The 15,256-nt window shown below is 43.1% G+C and overlaps 1 protein-coding gene across 1 annotated transcript in view; it reads right to left on the reverse strand.

The window, feature by feature from the left end:
• ntng1a (netrin g1a) overlaps positions 1 to 15,256 on the reverse strand; it is a 100,649-nt gene extending 85,393 nt beyond the window's left edge. Inside the window, 2 exon segments of the mRNA XM_018698147.2 lie at positions 6,279 to 6,941; positions 14,364 to 15,256. Coding sequence (XP_018553663.1) covers positions 6,279 to 6,527 — 249 coding nt within the window. The 5' untranslated portion in view covers positions 6,528 to 6,941; positions 14,364 to 15,256.

The raw sequence follows: 15,256 nt of genomic DNA on the forward strand, positions 1-15,256 counted from the left end.
TGCAACCAACCCTTATCTTCATTATTAATGAAACTGTCGATTATTTATTTAGATTATTAAATGTCAGGAAATAGTGAAAAAATGCCTGTTAAAAATGCCTGAGTGTTACCTGTTAAGAACAATCCTGAATATACAGAGCAGTGTGTGCCACTTCAACTAACTTCAAATTGAAAATGTTTGTTGAAGGTTGATTAGACTAATTAAATCACATAAAAAGAATTCCCTTGAGCACAAATTAAGACCATGTGTAAAAAATTCAGTCAAGTCTCAAACGCTGCCTGTTGGTGAATTATGCAGAAATAACAACTCCAGATAGCTATCACTAATAAAATGAAAAACAATGACTTATGCTGCAAAAATTTGTGAATTAGCCGTGTCAAGAATTTCAGTAAAGCTTTGATTTGGTTCGGTCCGGCAAAGATGAAAAAGGATACATAAAATGGATCAAGCTGACTTAATCTTGTGATGTTAAACAGTTCTATTGAATGAGTAATTAGTTTTTCAGTGGTGGTTAATTACCACTACATTGGTGAAAACTGACCTTTCTAAACTAAATCTGCAGGTCTGAAAAGCTGCAGCTCTGCTTGTTTTTGCAATCTCGCCCCCTCACAACAGAGCCAGTATAAACATGTTTACGAGACAGAATGTCACAGACAACAGTGTAGCCCTGAGAAAAAGCTGCCATCTCTTTTCTCTCCTTCTCATCCTCCTCTAACCCTTGCATTGACTGAGTGTTACAATATGAGATCAGACATATTGCTGCTGACAGCGCACTCGTTTCTCAAGGAAATGTCAGCGTGGAGCCTGTTGAGAGGCAGCACGGTGTGTGAGTGTAGGGTGGGTGGGGTATGGGGGAGTTAAAACGCTTTGTCTGTCTGAAACCTCTAATCAGGATCAGCTTAGGAAAAGGTCAGATTTGTATATCACGATGCCTCACTTGCATTTATTGGCCAACGCACCTGGAAAAACCCAAAGCCTGAAGGGTTCTCAGAGTTTAGGCTGCTCATGGAGACAGCAAACACATGTCCAACACGGTGTGGCTACCAGCACATGTGTTGCTTTTGTGCCAGGAATCTTATGACAGAGCTGATGAACAACGCACCAACACAGAAGAACAGTCAAACTAGACCAAGAGGCAAATATATAAATAAAATCAGCAAAAACACACATAGAAAACTTGGACTTTCACATGAAACTGCTGCGTTCTCTCCCCCTATACAAAGAAGAGCAACTCTGCCAGCATCTCAGCCTGATTTAAAAGGGAGCGTACCATCTGCTCAGGTAAGCACAGGGGTCACTCAAACAGATACAACCAGGTAAAAGTATAAAAATCTGTACAATAATAAAATAAATATATATAATAGTAAATTAAGATTACACAGAATGTGGTGCAAACATAAACACCCCAAGTTTTATAGAGTCTCTTCAACTATCTGTAACAGTTTTACCCTTTCTTTACTTGGCAGGGTCCTGTGACTGCTGAGAAACTACACAGACCTGTTTTCACGATCACTTGATGAGCAGATGATCAGAAACAACACATGCAGAAAAAAAAAACTCACATCTGATCCTCACCACATTATTTTTAACCTTTTTAACAATTCCCAGCGTGAGCAACAAAACATCTACATCTATATCATACAGCCTGTAAACATGCCTGTGCTCTGTTCTTTAATGCTGACTGATAAATCAACCGTTTAACGGGCACAGAGACACAGAGTTGAAATTAATTTTATATATATATATATATATATATATATATATATATATATAACCAGATCATATGATCTAAGACAGAAACAGCTGTCTGTTGAACTATATAATTACACTAATATTATATATACCAGATCAATCTGATCCTAAGACAGTAAGGCAAACAGCTGTCTGGTTGAACTCTGGTTAATTAATCGAGTAATGTTATTATTGTTCCATGCTGCTGCTTTAGTGCAACAAATACAACACCACACACTCCACTAAGGCAACCTCTACTGACTCGTCCAGCATTGTTAATGGGTAGAAAAAAGCCAGACATCCACTTTTTCAATCTTTAATCAGTGCATCACTTTACATTTCTTGTTAGCTCAGCAGAAGAATTAAGACAGTACTGGTGATCAACCTCCTCTTATCATGGCACAGTGTTAATGACCTCTCATTGGTGCTAAAATAGGAAAAAGCCACATGCTGCACACGGCCTTTTTAATAATCTCCTTCGTTTCCTCATTTAGATTTGATTGGCTATGAAATGCACCAGCCTGCCGGGACTCAGGTTTCAGCATTCATCAGCACTTCCTGGTTGTAAATTGATGGTACAAATAGAGACGTTCAGTACTTGCACAGCAATGCATAAGGACACACACACACACACACACACACACACACACACACATACAAGCATGGTTTATGAATGTAATATAAATTATGGAGTTACACCTAGAAAGGTGGTTCTTCTATGTTTAATGCCATGTGCATTAAAGAAGCACCAACACATGCAAGTTATGTGTTGGCGTGCTGGATGTTATTTCAGTTTAAACCACAGGTCTCTGCAGCAGAGTCAATGAAACACTGATGATTCCCTCAACAGTCCTTCTGTACTCTGTGCAGCACAAGAGCTACACAGAGAGGAAGCACTACAGCTCAGTTTAATCTACCTGTACTAACCAGCACAGACTCATCTGAATGTAACGTCATTACTCACACTGACTACCAGGTAACTTCTTGTGTTCTCAGGGTTGAAGGTTTTCAGAGCAGTCAGTGAGTCATTCTTGGGACAAGTTGGTTAATCAGACAATCAGCTTCTTCTGCAGTAATACATCATTTTAGTCTGAAGTCAAAGCTGCTCTCCTGAACCCTTTGCAAACTCAATCATCAATGGGTTGAGTGTGTGCGACCTGTCCGGCTTTTAAACTCCAGTCTGAGTCTAACTGGAGGGGATGGTGAAATCTCATATGATGGCAGATTCATGTGCCAGAGTTCAGTGAATGCCACCTTATTGCTATCGAAAAGGTCACTGGGCTAGAAGCAGAATAAAAAGTCTTTACTGGGGAGAGTTGGCTGTGTGTATGTGTAGGTTAGTGTGTGTATGTGTGTGTGATGCTGTCTTCCTTTATCTGTGACCCTGGGATGAAGGCCGCAACCTGAGATAACCATGCTCATATAAGCACCACACCCTCGAGCTGCTGCATCTCCCTCTGTCTCTCTCTCCTCTCGTCAGGCTCTGGTGTCTGTTACCCTCAGCCCTCCAGGAAGCAGACACTCTGCTTTAAAATACACCCGCCTCTATGAGCGCAAAATCAATTACCAGAGAGATGAAATTCTCCGATAACACGGCCTAATGATAATTGCCCCGAATTTGCAATGATCTGACTTACGATACAAACCACTATTGGCATTGCAGCAGCATACTGGCAGCCAGAGTAGCTGGAATATCAATGATAATTATTCCGATGTTGATTTGGAGCCACGTTACTGCCTGGGGTAAACATAAACCAATTGAAGAGAATTGGATTCTATGGTAAGCGGCAGGGGTCATATTTCACTGATGTTTGTGTGATTTGTGATGAGTAGAGTACAGTAGAGAGAGGAAATGGTTATGTGGGAGTGAACCACTGCCTGTTTAATTGAAGCACTCCTATCACATTGACTGCCGGAGACATGAGGGCGGCAGCGCGGGGCAAACTCCCGCTAATTCAATAAGAGATCATCAGACTGTTAAAAGGCTGGCAATAATAATAACAACCTCAGTTTCAACTGTGTGCCCAGAAATAGACCGGCTCCAGTGAAGAATCAGACACAGCTGACCAGCTCTCACCCAGGATTCAATCAATTTATTCACAACACTGCTGCCGCCGCACAGCTAAAACCAGACTCACTTCAGGTCCAAATGTGGATCAGTCAGAGGTCACTGAGTCACCCAGAGGGAGAAAGGAGTATGACCCCGTTTTGAACACGACCTCCTGGTCATGGGCCTCCTCAAACCCCGCCCCCGGCCTTGCCTTCAACCAACCTTCAACCGATCATGGGAGTCAGCATTTTTGAAAAGTGCCTGAGAGATGTCGGGCTGAATAATGTGTCCTATGAATAAAACACATTAGCTACAAAACATGTTGAATTATTCACATTTTGGAGCCTCCATCCCGCCCCACGCAGGAGATATTAGTTCTTCAGTCACAGTGTGCTTTGCACTGAGTCCTCTGAGTCTCTGTCTCCCCTATGTTCACTCACTCTCACTCCTCTCTTGATCATTCACTCACTGTCTTTGTCATCAGTGTTTTGTTAATCCCTCTCTGTTCCTCTGTCTCTCCTCTCAGCTGACTCTCTGCTGATGATGACTGTCTATTTATATTCCTCCAGTTACTACTTTTCCTGGAACATCTCACTATTTATCTAAAGAGCTCTTGAAGCTGTTGAGGAGTGTGTTTGTTCTGAGAGAATCTTTGATGACTTGGTAACACACGACGGCCCAAAATGGACTCATCATTTAGCGTTAATCTGAGGCAACCAGCTGTGAGTTTCAAAGGGAACAGGACCCAGAATGAGGAGGAGGGAGCTTTGCTAATTAAATACTTGACCTAATATGCATCTTCTGCTCATTTTATTTTCAGCTCCACCAGGAATCTGTGATTTTCATGATTGCAATATAATTTGCAGAATCAACAGCATCACAGAAACTTCAAAGGCTAAAACAAATCAACCAATCACTGTTTTTTATTGCGCTGTTTAAATATAAAACTCCTCTCAATCTACAAAATATCACTCTAAAGTCATCAAGATTTCACCAGTATGCAACAATGTGGAGCCTTTTCCACAGAAAAAGAACTAATTAGTTCGTTATTTTAAAAAGCTTCCTTTACAAGTCAAGTGGGTTTGGTCATAAAACAACTTTAAGCAAAACACAATTAAAAAAAAGCTAATTGGTCCAATTTTTTTCCAAACAAAAAAAATAATTCAGATTCCTTCTCTCTCTGACTTAACAGTAAAGTAATGATTTGACTTGTTGCCAGTTCATGAAAAACAAACACAGGAAGTAACGTGTTCTGTCTCTAGACTGTTTAGAAAATGCAAGAGTCTACAGCTTTGTTAACAGCTCTGTGAGGCTCCACTTGTGTTAATGATGCTTTGAGCTAAATACTAATGTCAGTGTGCTAGCAGTTTAACAGCTACAAATGTTTACCCTGTATAATGTTAGCATGCTGACTTTTGCTAACTAATTAGTACTAAATACAAAGTACAGCTGAGGCTGATGGGAATGACATTTGCTTTGGTCATAAACCAAAGGGAAAGCTAAGGAATCACCACAGGAAGTTTGTACCAGACTTCATGTGTAATCCAGCCAACAGATCGTGAAGATGTGTCAACTCAAAGGTCAGACCATCACTAAAGTCATTCAGAGTCATCCTCAGAGGACCGTGAATGCCTGAAAAAGTTTTGATGGCAGTCTGTCTGACAGCTGTTGAAACATTTCAGTCTGCACTGAAGGTTCAACCAGCTTACACTGACACCCACACAGAGTCACTCAGCTAATTTGGCAAAAAAAAAAAAAAAAAAAAAAAAAAACAGAGATAGAACTGAGAACCACTGTGGCTGAAGAGCTGCGCTGAAAACCAGATATCTGCTAACTGTCTTCAAAGCAGAGAGTGGCACTGGATTAAACATGGATTATTATTATTAATGGATTATAATGATATTGGGTCACTGTGTTGTTGTGAGTATAACCAAACAACCAAACTTACAGTACTGCATCAGGAAAGGTGCTAAACTAACCTTGTGTATTTGCACTTGAAATAGTTCTCCACTATTTTTAGTCCACCTGTGCACTATTTCACCCAGAGATTTTTTAGGCCACTCACTCATCCAGCTCCAGTAAAAGAAACTTCTCTCTTTGAAATCACAACGACTGACACTGGCAACTGTATTTCTGTGTTAGTCTTATTTGTGTGGGGAGCGAGATGTGTGTTTTCACTGGTAAAGTCACATTATACAGTGTTTTCTATAGTAAGCAGCATCAACAGCACATCAGACAGTGTTTGCAGTGCACACCGAGAAGCAGCTCTCTAAACAGCAGAACATGACGTCAGTGGGCACAAACCTCTATTTCTTCAGCTGCAGCCACGTATCTGAGTCACACAGGCTTTGAACGTGTCTGTTACAGCTCTGGGGTCAGAACAAGCCAAGTAGATACACGATACACAGACACAGATAAGAAAGCTGCCTCTGTGTTTTTCTAACTAGGTGTACAGTTTTTTTAAGAGAGAGATTTCTGGGCTTTTGTGTGTACTCACCAGGGCGCAGTATGTCTCTGGGGGGTCTCCACAGGTGATGTTGGGGGGATCCAGGGTAACCTTCAGGTACTGGGTCATGTCTGCCGCTTCTGGCTGGCATGCCATGTAGTCCCAGGTTAGGCCTTCATCTGAGTAAACCTGGGACTTACATACATCGTAGTGGCCCCACGCTGCAGGGTAGTGCTGCATGGCCGCCTGGCAAACACTGGTCCACAGCGCCTGCAGCGTCAATGCAAAGTGGAAACGCATGACTGGTCCTCTCTTAGCTCCCTCTCACAGAGCTGTATCTCCTCCTGTAGGTGTATGAACAAGGGATCCCTCTTCTACTTCCACTTACTACAACTCAGTCAACTGGAGTAAGGAGGCATGCCAGACTCCCCTCAGGTGGAGTGAGGGTCAGTTCAGAAGTGTCTTGTTGTTTTTTTAACACTTCTCTCTGTCAGGTTTGTGGAAAACTATGATGATGCTGAGGTTACCAGCCCATTGAGAAGATAAGAGGTGAGGACCGAGGGAGGGAGGAGGATGGTGGAGGAGAAGGTGGAGGAAGAGGGGGGAGGTGAGAAGGAGATAGCCCCCTGACACGCTGATAGGAAGATGAGTGACAGGTCTCCTCAGCTCGCCTGGCTGTCAATCATGGTCCTCGTCCTGCGTGGCGATCTGGTGCTGCGGAGAAATGAGAAACAGAGGAAGGAGGGGTGAATATACCTCCCTTATGGGACTAGAAATTGACAGTGAGGGAACATTAGCTGGCGCCATGGTGTGGATGAAAGGTGTATGTGTGAATAGGAAGCTGGATGGGTGTTAGAGAGGGGTGCCATGTTGGTGTTTGTTGCCCATCAAAACACAGAAAATCAGTAAGTGAGGCCATCAGGGTAAATTGGATCCTGCTGCTTTCACACCAAACCCTCATCTCACTCAGCGGTATCAGGCCCACAGTGTTACAGCTTTCCTCACCCGCCCTCACCCCCTTATACACTCCTCACACCCCACGCTGCATGGGCAGGAATGATAAAGAGCATACATCAAGATAAAAGAAAAAAAAAAAACATGAAGAAACGTCATGTTTTATGCAGCTGTGGTCATCTTTAACCAACATGTTCTGATTTCTAGCATCAAGTGAAATGAAACCACAGGTGCTGTCTTCATCATAAACAGTGGTGTGGAACACTCTGCTTCACCTTGTAAATTTCCATCTACAGCTCTCTAATGAGAATCATGACACTGACAACTGTTCACATAGAATTTTACAATTAAATACTTGTGTTTTACTGTGTCTATAACAGGAGGAGTAGTGGGAGAGGAGAGGATGGACACAGCTGCACCTGAAGCAGTTCAAAAATAAAGGTTGGCTGCGTCAGCTGTATTGAATTCTGATATTTGCTATGAGTGCTATCATGGAGCTGAAGTAGGTGATCCACAGGGACTCTTGAGGTGACTGGGTGTCTGTGCTGTCAGTAATATATACTTCTCTCCAGCCTGATAATGCTCTGGAGTAATTAGTCTTTTCATTTGAATGTCATGAAAGAAAAGTGTCCAACAATGAAGATAACAACTTAAGACTGAATATTAATAGATTTTTTGGCCATTTGGAGGCAGCACAACGAGCGGTAAACATAATATTCCCTTATAACATTAATAGGACAAACCTGTTATCAGTTATGAAGCTCATTTTCATTTCATTCATTTTGTTTCCATCTAATGAATGAAAATCCAATATTTTCTTTCCTTTTAGCTGCAAAATCAAAACAATGAGTTGAAAGACACTGAGAGGGTCAGTCGAGCTGAGGGAACATCTGATCCATAGTTCATATGAAAATACTGATTATAGCTGCTTTCACTTCTCTTTCACTAAACTGAACAAGAGAAAATATCAACACCAGACTTTCACTTGCACAGAGTAAAGTGGTCACTTACTTTATATAGACCCACTTTACAATTTAAGGTAAAAAGAGTTGAACGTTAACATAAATATCTTGTGACTTTTTTCAGGTTTCATCTCTTAAGTGGTGGATCTGTCCACAGCAGGAAACACTGCACTTTATCACATACAGTGATTTACTTTCCAGGGTACAAAGCATCCATTTATAACTGCCAACCATTGTGGGCCGTGGCCTCACTTTTCCTTTTGTCTAAAGTTTTTGTATTGAAACATATTTCAAACACGGCTGAGCATCAGGCTTGAAAACATTTAACCCTGCTGCCTGTTTTTTTTCACTGGCACCAATCTGAAATAAAATCACAAATCATCTGCTTTCACAGGTTCAGTTATTCCTCTGTTTCGGTTCTCAATTGACCTTAAAAAGTCTTTTAAATTAGGCAGTCTACCTTCATATCTCTCTGGCCAGAGACACAGCAGGAAGCCATTTGGCTGAACCTGTGGAGGTACGCACAGACAGCAGGTGATTGATGGAGAGCAGAGTCAATGGTCAGAGACAGGAGGGACAGACATTTTACTGCTGCTGAATCAGTCAGCTTGAATTAGTGTGTGTGCGTAGACAGACTGCTTGTTTATAGCAGAGATGGTGTTATTACGAGGACACACAGTGAGTAGATTAGATTAAACACTGGGTCACCACAGCATTAAATAAAAAAGTGATGAGTTAAACTGACAGAGCGCAGAGATGTACACAAAGTTAGACCTCAGAATTAACAGGAAAGCTGTTGAGCACGTGTTGTGACAGAATGATGAGGTGACGTGTGTGTAATGTGAGTGTGAGAAAGACAATGTGTGAAAAATAATATACTGTATACACGATTGTATTTAAATTCAATGTAGAAGCTACAACAGACGTTGTTATAGAGAGACCATGATAAACAGATGAAGGGACCCAGCTGAAGAACGACAATGTGACTCTTTCACATGTGTATAAACAAGAACGTAGTAAAATCAATGTCTTCGACGCATGGTAAACCAGGTATAATAGATCTGGATCTGCATCTGTGTCTTTTCAACCTGCCCTGTTCAGAGTCTGTTCAATCTGACACCATGTAAATCATCATTTTAAAGAACAGCCAAGGTCAGGGCCAAAGGCTGAGACGCATACAAACACACCATGTCCCATATAAAGCAGCAAATGCGGAAGAAACACACTTTCATGCTGTTGGAATATAATATAATATAATATCAACTAAACTAAAAGAAGATAATGATAAGTTCAAAAATAGTCCGCACAATGTGGACTGAAAAATGATGGCATATGCTATATGCAGAATTTGATATCATTCATTCTGGTGTAAAAGAAAAAACATCACATCAATCAAATTGAGCATTATCCACAGATGTGGTTGGAAACTGGGATTAAATTTTGCAGAGGATGACAGAGAAAGACAATGTAAAATAAGTACAAAAAAATACAAGAGCAACTCTTGCAAGTCAGAGGACAGAGGAAGGAGGATGAGGTTAAGGGGAAAAGAAATGAAGCACCTTAAATGTAAAATGTAAGAATGTCAGTGGGGGAGATGTCAGCAGGTGAGGAAGCAGCCAATTATCCAGAGGAACTCTTGGCACCGAGCTCCCTGTTCCCATTAAGAGACATAATATTACCGTGTTAAGGAGGAGACTAAAGAGATGACCAGAAAGTGTCTGCATGTGTGTGTAGGAGTGTGTGCACTTTACATGCAACCTTGGATAAAGAGAGGTTGGAGTCATGGGTAATGAGACAACAAGCACTGGCGAGGCTTCAATAACAAGCAATAGAGATCACAGGAGCGGGGTCATTATCACTCCACCTTCCTGGACACAGTGGCCCCTTCCTCTCATTACTCCCTGCTTATAACCCTCCGCCGCCCCAGGGGGAAGAGGTGAGGGAGAGAAAAGAAGAGCAGATGGAAGAAGTGTGGATGTGCATTTTAAGTGAGAAAAAGGTTTATTTTAGGGCAGGTCGCTTCCTCCAACCATCGATCAAGGTTCGAGGACATCAGAGGAGGCGCGCTCACAGGAAGTCTGAAATTCTGCCATGTACAGGAATATACATTGCATCATAGGCACAGAACAATAAACACTTACAGTAACAGTGGGAGGTCGCTGGGTGTGAGGGAGGGTGTCGGCCAGGAAAACTATTTCTGTGTTAAACTTCAACAACAAAGTGTTTTTCCTCTGCACTGTCGAGAATAGAAATGTCTGTAATGTAGATTAACCTGCCGAGTCACTGAGAAATATATTCACCAGTGACACCACCTGCAGTGTTGTACTGAGTACAACAAGCCAAATATTAAAAATTAAGATATAAAAAATATATAAAGCATGAAACATTAAAGCAGAAATTTGAAGGTGTAACAACAAGGGAAATATAATCCTCTCAACTACGATTTAAAGCTATTTACAAAAGGAAAGTTGTGTAAACCAAAATGTTAAACACCTATGTGGGTGTACAACATCAGACACAAGTAAAATAACCCTGAAAATCCCCTGCAGACATACTTTAATAACCAGAAAAAATACTCTGCTCTGAATGATCATTTGTGTCTGATGTGATTTTTCCACAAAAAATTGAATTACCTGGTTAAAAAAAATTCTTAAACTGACATCTTCTCCTCTGTGAAGTGGACTGAACTAACAATAAGCAAACACAGTCCTGACTGAATGGATTCTCTAAAAATCCATGCATTGAAAATATTTTAAAATACATATATTAAGCCCAAACTAATTTTAATACTAGAAAAAAATTCATCTAATTCTAGTGATACAGTGGAGCAGTTTGTGATGTGCTCACTCAGCCTGCCTGGAACGACTGGGGACTGTCGCTACCAACCCACCTGTACTGGAACCTGCAAGCTTGATTTAAAATTCAAACACATGAATCTTTCACAAAGCCTGTGAGGGTTTGTTTGCTGGGCATAGTCACCCCACCCACCCACCCAAACAGCCACCCATTACACCCGACCTCTCGCCTGTCTCTGGCCTGAGAAGCAGCCCCTGGTGTCCACTTCCATTTCATCCCCGGGGCCACTCGAGCATGACTGACTGTTTCTCCAAATCATGGGGGAAATGTTACAATGTCCCCAGAGCCACTCGTTACAACCAGAGGGAGTCATTTGTAAATCATGCATATCATCAAATCAACAAATGTGGGAACACATCCTTCATTTTATTCCCTGCTCTGCCTCTTTCTGCATCTCTTTCTCTGACTCTAAACCTCTAAACCTTGTGCAGGTCTACATGTCAGCCTCTACCTTTATATTTCAAACAGGAAAATAAACCGTTTGTTGTTTTGGCCCACAGTCTACCTCCCTGTCCCCAACCGCTTCATCTCCCACCCTTCTACTGTTCAATTTTTACCCGTATTGATTGTTTTATTTTTTGTTGACCAGTGGTTTGTGTGGGTTCAGCATTTTCTCCTGCTGCTGGCTGTGTGGTGCCAACATTTCCAACTGCTCCAGACTGCATTTTCACTTCTTCTACAATCAAAAAGGCCCAATTGTTCTCATCCAGAGCACACCGGTGAGAAAGAGTCATCTATGGTGGCCCACAGGGGGCAGTACTTTCACACCTGCCTCCCTTACTATTAAGCGATTCAAAAAATTAAAAATGTCCTAAAATGAAAAAATGAAAAAGTGAACGTAGACTGTAAAAGGATGTGCTCAACCCAGAGTAAGGTGGAATAATTACAAGGTTACCACTGATATCTGGGCTATTTTTCCCCCTTTCATTTTTAATTTCACGCATTTTATGCACTTTCAAGGGCAGTTTCTGACCCTGCTTCTGTCCTGTCTCTACCTACTTTCATCTTTTCTGACTCTACCTGTTTCATATTCCCCACCAGTGCCTTACTAAAAGAGAAACAAGAGTGCAGGAGAGAGAAGGGCAGAAAGACAGGAGGGCAGACAGTCAGAAACAGATGAAAGATAGATAAAGATAGAAGCTGGCCCAGCTTCACAAAAAAAGAGCCTCCTGCCTGCTCTCTGTGCTCCACTCACCAGATTTCTCTGCCTGCTTTCCCAGAATCCCTAATCTTGCCTGTTAACAACCTGCCAATAGGGCGGCCGTCCTCATGAATAAACATATGGCGAGTGGAGCATGGTCCTGCAAACATGACAGCCAGCGTTCCCGTAGAGCAGCGAGCATGCCTATAATGCATCCCTGGGGCTTGCCTCCAAGTCAGCCTATCACTTAGAGCTCTTTCCCACTTCTTGAAATGTCGCCGCCTTCAATCGGCAGGCGTATGATCTTTTAATAATGACAACAGGTAGTGAATGGGTGGGGTGCTGACAGCTGGTTAACTGACTGACTGTGTGTTGGGGGTGAGTGGGCAGATTCAGAGGAAATCAAAGCTGAGGCTCTGCTCTGGGGTTAGACAAATAGTTTGCCTGTTTCAGTTATCCAACACCGTTCTGCTGCTGTGGTTTGTTTTGCACCTGTGATGTGATAAATTATCACTTGTCTGTGAAATCAACATGCAAGAAAAAATTCAAGCCATAACAGGTTTCTAACCCTGAAAGAATTTAATCAGTTTTTGTTTCTCGTGTCTGAGAGGCTTCTCTACCTGAAAAATAAAAAGTAAAAATTCAGATGAGTCACTGACAGGGTTTTGTGTTAGCTATCAAAGAGCCATGTTTGAGCTGTACCGAGGTAATCCTTCCTCTAACAGGACGTGTCTGCAGCTTCTCCTCAAATCCAGAGTCTACTGGAGCCAGACAGGTCAGGCCTCTGAAGACGAGCGAGTCCCTGACTGCTCAAGACGTGCTTCACTTGCCTCCACCAGCTGTATCTGCAACAATCTTCTATCACTCCCTCTCTCTGACCCCCCCCCCCCACGTACCCCCCACCCCCGAGTGGCTGAAGCTGCCATGTGCATGCCGTGTGTGCGAGAGCAGCACTTCTGACAGGGTGAGTGTGGCGATGCTGCCCCAAGTTGAGCTGAACACCCTCGGGCATCAGTTACTCCAGAACCACATATACAGAAACACACAGGGCGCCCAATGAGACAGTGAGACAAGATCACGCCTCCACCACCCTCCCTCCATCCCACCACTCCTCCCTCTGCCTCTCCTTGCCACCAAGCATGCTTCTCTTTGCGACACAGGAACACCTTATGCATTATTAAAGACACTTTTCCTAAAAGGCTGCTAGCACATTATTCTGCAACCACAGTGACATGTCTGGAGACTCAAAATGTCCACTTTAGCTCTGAAGAATGTGCTTTCCCAGGTAGCTGGAAATATTGTGAAAAGGCTGGAGCAGCCAGATGGTTTAAAGCGACAGCTGCTTTAACCACACAGAGAATAAGAAAGAAAAGTTCAACAGACTGCAACACTGTTAGAAAGCAGGTAAAATGACTATTGACTGTGACTAACATGATCAGTAAGTCATCTGTTTCAGCTGCAGGTGTAGTCAGTGCTGTAAAGGAACAGCTGCGATCTAAATTTCTAAATACTACTTTAAAATCACTGTATGTTGATCCATTCAGCGTGAGTCTTCATCCTGAACTCCGGGGCAATCATGTTTAATTATAATGGTTATGAGTACGTTCTTAAAAGAATAATTGTTGGGTATTATCCAACACAAGGCCGAGGTAAAATCATGTGGGTCTTTTAATTTCTAACTGTTATGAATATTATCATAACCACAGAGAAGGCACAGCCTCAGATTTCTGTGTGGAAAAATCAGCCTAAAGCCTCAGTGACAAAGCAGCTCTGAAACCAAGCAGGTCTGAAATAAAAGAGAAGCTAACGCCAAAACAAATCTAACTGTAATAGGCTGCTCATATCATGACGTATTAAACGTAGGCCAATTGGCTCCAGCATGACACAAATACAGTTATGCGTGATAGATTGGCAACGATTAGGTAACAAGTTCCACAAGGGGGCGCCTCTGGAAACGACCTGAGGAGACGGCGTTAAGTTGTAGATGCATTCAAGGTCGCCTCATCTCTACGTGTGAATAAGTCCTTCTGTGCGGTTCACAAAGTCTGGAAAGTTGTAAAACTCTGTGTCCGCTCCTTCTTATCTTCATCATGTGAGGTAACAGCATCCAGGCCTGAGCCAAGTCACCTCCAGCAATGACACGCAGCTACTTTAACGCAGGAGCGAAACGTTTACGCTTCGAGACGTGAAAAGTAAAGTTTACAAGGAAAAGGTCAAACTTACATCTCCTGGAAGCCCCTGTTAGACCCGGTACTCCGCGTCCCTCTGCTCTTTAACACTGTTCAACAAGTTCAGAGCAGCAGAATGAACATGAATGAAGAAAGAAGCTCTTTAAGACGCGCTCCTTAACTGGAATGTGATGAGTACGCACGTCAGTCTCTGAGGAATCGCTGTGCGCACCATCTCTTCTCTTGTTTGGCGACTGAGGGGGAGAAGGGGGGGGGGGGGGGCAATCAATCGAGGATATTCCTGCCACTTCAATAGAAATGACTGATCGCCGTCCAGGGGGCTCGGTCAGCACCGTACCTCGTGTAAACGGGGGGGATTTCTGGGCAGGAGCTCCGGTGCCAAAGTGTCCATCATCCTCTCTCCAAGTGTCATTCCATCACGGCGTCAATCTGAGGCACAGTGATGTCCGCAGAAAAGAAACCCACACTACTGCAAAACAAACTTTGACCTGCTGTCGTGCGTGTCCCTCCTCTTCCCGCCCTGTTTATAATTCCTTTATTCCAAAAGACTCCTGCGTGCGAACCTCGTCCTCACTCCCCTTCCCTCTCTCCTTCTCTCTGGCTACGAATTGGTTTCAGCCACTCAACGGGGACATGAATCACACCAATTAGACTCGGCCGCTGAGAATATCCGCCCGCATCAACGCATCTCCTCCTGGCCGTCTCCCCGGCACGGCGCAGCACCGACCGCCCAGACCGAGATGACGGGGAAGAAAATGCGCTCCGAGGCTCTATTAGATGAGACGCACACTCAGCTTGTTTCCCCCCCCCCACCACCACCACGCACACCTATGGTTTCTCTCCCCACCCCTCCAGCCCGTCTCCACCTCGCTACCAACCACCACCCCCCCCACACACACACACATCTACGCACGCCATCCTCTTTCG

The sequence above is a fragment of the Lates calcarifer genome, linkage group LG24 (assembly GCF_001640805.2).
Source record: "Lates calcarifer isolate ASB-BC8 linkage group LG24, TLL_Latcal_v3, whole genome shotgun sequence".
Taxonomy (NCBI): Eukaryota; Metazoa; Chordata; class Actinopteri; family Centropomidae; genus Lates; species Lates calcarifer.